Genomic DNA, 4,158 nt, shown 5'->3' on the forward strand with positions numbered 1-4,158 from the left:
ATAAAGAGTAAGAAGGCTAGGGGTGTAGTTCAGTGGTAGAGTGCATGCTTTAGCATGCATGAGGCTCTGGGTCCCATTCCCAGCACAAAAAAAAAAAAAAATTTTTTTTAAGTGGCTTCTTTTTCAGTGTGTACCAGCTTCTAGCTCAGTCCCTTCATTAAGGCAAACACTATTAAAAATCTTATCAGTAAGTTTCCTGACCTTTCCTCCATGAGTTTACAAATGAACATTTATACATACATGTAATGATATAGAAGTCAGAATTTTACTCATTCTCTTTGGTAGTATTTTACAATTTTTTTCCTGCATTAGTGTTTATAGATCTAAGAATTTATATCTCTGACTTTCTTCTACTCCGTAAAATCCCTTGATTTCTCAGAAAAATTAAACTCTTACCATTTCTCTATCCCTCATAGTAATCTGTTCACCTCCCCACCATGTTATTCTGGCTTGTCCATAAAACATTGAGAGACTACTAGCTCAGAGTGTGTTCACTGTCTGATCTACCTACTGCTGCCTCCCATCTTCCTTTTTCAGAACTGGCTGGGTTACACCAAGAAGAGAGCACCCATCGGCTTTCATCGAGTTGTGGAAATTTTGCACAAGAACAGTGCCCCTGTCCAGGTAATGGCTTATAAAGAGATTTGAGTACAGGATACTCTGGGAGACTCAACTTTTAGCCTCTTGCTATTCAGTAATGGATAGTTGGCCTGCTCTGATTTTCCCTCAGTGGCATACAGTGGCTGCACTAGATCTTGAAAAATAGGTAAGGCCAGGAAAGAACAGTCTCTTCCCCCTTAGAAGTAACTCTGTAGACTGTCATCTTTGAGCAGCATCTACTGTGTTTAGCTGTGTGAAGAACTGATATACTATTCAAATGATTCAAAATGATATTGATCAATGAGTATCAAGAAGCAGTAGGCAGTAAGAAGGGAAGATACTGGGGAATGAGATTAATCAAATTATATACATGTATGAATATGACATAGTGTATTCCATTATGTATAATTATAATGTACCAATAAAAAAATTTATCCTTGGGCTGGGGATATAGCTCATTTGGTAGAGAGCTCGCCCTGCATGTGTAAGGCCATGGGTTCAATCTCCAGCACCACACACACACAAAAATTTCATCCTAAAAATAGAAGCAGTAGTCAGAGCATTGGATCTTCTCTAGTGCTGTGCCTTGCCAGCATTCATATCTGACTTTAGGATAAAGAGGAATGTGCTCTTCCCTTCTTTCCTGAGGCTTCAGAGAAGTGCTGTCTAGTATCACCTCATTTTCTGCTGCAGAACTAATCCTTTGTGTGTTGATGGAAATGGTAGATATTTAATATTGAACTCTTTACCTTCTTTCAGACATTTTATTTTCTACCTGTGGAGCTCTGTGTTCTATGGGAATTATTAATCAGAAGTATCTCTTCCCACAGATATTACAGGAGTATGTCAATTTGGTAGAAGATGTGGACACAAAATTAAACTTAGCTACTAAGTTCAAGTGCCATGATGTCGTCATTGATGTGAGTCCTAAGAAATGAAAACCCCAAATTTGATCCTTGGTGAAGATTGGGGGATTATAATTGTCTTTGTCCTAGATCCTGAGATGCTTTTATCAGATTGGACTTAAAGGAGAAAATAGTCTGGCAAGCGTTAGTTGGAGATCAGCCTTCTAACAGGTTTCTCTGTGCTTTTATAATTTGTTGCATTTGGAGAACTCAGAATTGATTCAAGTTACTTAGACTCTGTAGACTTCAATCCAATATAAAGTACTGTAGGTACTTGATCCCCCAACTGTTATCTCACTGCAGCCTCTTGGCCTTTCCTGGATCCTTGAGGATCCACAATTTAACTCTTTGACTTATGAGAAAGATACTCTCCACCTGGTGCTCATGTGAAGATGGGAGTCCATATTGGATAAGATACAAAAAGAGGCAGTCCTTCATAGAGAAGACTAATTGGGGGTTTGTATTGTTTGATTTGCTGTGTAGACCTGCCGAGACCTGAAGGATCGTCAGCAGTTGCTAGCATACAGGAGCAAGGTAGATAAAGGATCCGCAGAGGAAGAGAAGATCGATACCATTCTCAGCAGCTCGGTGAGCAGCTGCACTTTCCCCTCCAGTTGTCCTAGGAGACAGATACTTCACAAAGTAGTGTCAACTGTTCCCAAGACTTGGGCAGTATTGCACTTAGCGGAGTCCTGTGGATATAAGACTCATTGTGGGCCAAAATTTCAGAAGCACTGCTTTGAACAGTAAAAATTACTTCTGAGATATGAGATGATAAAAGGGTTGTTTGGGAACTACAGATTGAGTCTTAACTATGATGCTCATCAGACCATCATAGTTAAACCTTGCAGATTGCAGGAACTGTTGGAACTATAAAAACATGTTACAGATTCTGAATACTCAGACTATACAGTCTTCTTGGATGGATATGATCTACCTATTCGAAATAAGAAGTGGGTAAAATAGATTTTAAGTATTTGGGGAGTATAGTTGATTATCTCTCATAGCATGAAATTACTGAATTTTTTGTTAATGTGGAACTTCATTTCCTATTACATATTTTGATACCTGTGCTAAAGTCAGTTAAAACTAGTAAATTTTGGTTCTGAGGAGGACAGAACCAGGATAAATGCCTTAAATCAGTCATTCTATAAAATACAGAATAGGTATTTAATCCATCTCTGAATAAATGAACTCTCCCACATAGTAAAAAAAATTCCCAATACCTCCCCAGTCCAATCCTTCCTTTTTTTTTTAATGTAATTTGCATTCTTTTTTTTTTTTTTTAATTTTTAAATAGGGCCATAGGGATGTAGCTCGGTTTTTGTTTTGTTTTGTTTTGTTTTTACACAATACCTTTATTTTATTTTTATGTGGTGCTGAGACTTGAAGCTAGTGCCTCATGCATGCTAGGCAAACGCTCTACCACTGAGCCACAACCCAGCCCTGTAATTTGCATTCTAATCTCTGCCTCCTGTGGGGATAAATGAAAACTGATCACACACCTTCATTCTTTGCTCTCTCTACAGCAAATTCGATGGAAGAATTAAAGGGCATTAGCTACCCTGAAACCTGCCTCATTTCTTCCTTTCTGCCTGTGAAAGTAGAGAGTCCTCTTCTTTGGGAGAGTTACAGCATCACATCACTTGGCCCCATCATTCAACAGGCAGTGCCTACTAATCTTGGGACAGAAATCAGCACCTGGACACAGAGAGCTTCAGACTGATCTTCTGTACAAGGGATGTTATCTAAAGGCCACAATTTAACTCTCTGACTTATGAGAAAGATACTCTCCACCTGGTGCTCATGTGAAGGTGGGAGTCCATATTGGGTAAGATCTCTCTTGGTCTAAGAAAAGTGACCATTCTTGAAAGGAACTCTCCTAGAATAAGAGGTATAGGTGTCACAGGGTAGCTGCTTCATTTCCTCTTAGCTAATTATGGTCCAGAACCTAGTGCTGGATGTTTGCAGTTCTGCTCTGAAGGAAGAGAGAACAGAACCAAATTGGCTGTATTCCAGGGGCCTCTGGAAGTGGGGCCAGTACTGCTCAGGACCTGCTGAAGACACACTCAAACCAGGCTGTGCAACCCTTCTTCATTATGTCAGATGTTGCTAAGATATTGTGTTTCTTCAGCTAAAACCCCTCTGCTGTCCCAGTCTACTTTTCCCCCCAAAACTTAGGATTCCTCTCTCACCGGCATACTGAGATGACCTTGATGAGATATCGCCCTTATCTTTTACTATCCCAGACCCACCACATTATGCAGAGCTCAGATTCAGCAGTGCTGGAGTTTTCCCTTTAGGCAAAAATCTCATTATCTTCCCAGAAGTGTCCAGAGAGTTTCACCTAGGCTAAACTCAGCAGCATTTCTCTGAGGATATTTAAATGGAGGTTTTATTTTCACACTTGACTTTTGACAGAATGTTCGGTGATGCTGTTTTCTGCCCTGTACCAATATCAGCCTGTTTGACTGACCTGGGTTTTCATACATGCCTACACTCCTAATAAAGCTTTTTCGTCCTTTGTGCCTGCCTTTTCTTCCCTGCCCAGTTGTTTCATGCTGAATGGTGAAATAATTACTCAGTGTCTTGTCTGTGTCCGTGATTTCATTCAGCTGCCTGTGAACACATGTCAGGTTATAGAGTAAAGGTG

General features: G+C 39.9%; 1 protein-coding gene across 6 annotated transcripts in view; it reads left to right on the plus strand.

Annotated features, from left to right (window-relative positions):
- The window catches only part of Vipas39 (VPS33B interacting protein, apical-basolateral polarity regulator, spe-39 homolog), a 30,164-nt gene extending 26,133 nt beyond the window's left edge, over positions 1 to 4,031 (plus strand). For 2 of the 6 annotated variants that reach the window (XM_046440750.2, XM_046440752.2), the window contains 4 exons: positions 538 to 624; positions 1,431 to 1,520; positions 1,989 to 2,093; positions 3,035 to 4,031. In XM_046440750.2, the coding sequence (XP_046296706.1) occupies positions 538 to 624; positions 1,431 to 1,520; positions 1,989 to 2,093; positions 3,035 to 3,055 (303 nt within the window). In that variant the 3' untranslated portion in view covers positions 3,056 to 4,031. Of the gene's footprint in view, positions 1 to 537; positions 625 to 1,430; positions 1,521 to 1,988; positions 2,094 to 3,034 lie in introns of those variants that run through there. The other 4 variants (XR_009226360.1, XM_046440753.2, XR_006851033.2 and 1 more) reach the window with 2 other exon arrangements.
- Positions 4,032 to 4,158: the final 127 nt, after the last annotated feature.

The sequence above is a fragment of the Marmota monax genome, unplaced genomic scaffold, assembly GCF_021218885.2.
Source record: "Marmota monax isolate L192 unplaced genomic scaffold, Marmota_monax_Labrador192_F-V1.1 WCK01_AAM20220418_F8-fsc00017, whole genome shotgun sequence".
In the NCBI taxonomy this organism is placed as follows: domain Eukaryota; kingdom Metazoa; phylum Chordata; class Mammalia; order Rodentia; family Sciuridae; genus Marmota; species Marmota monax.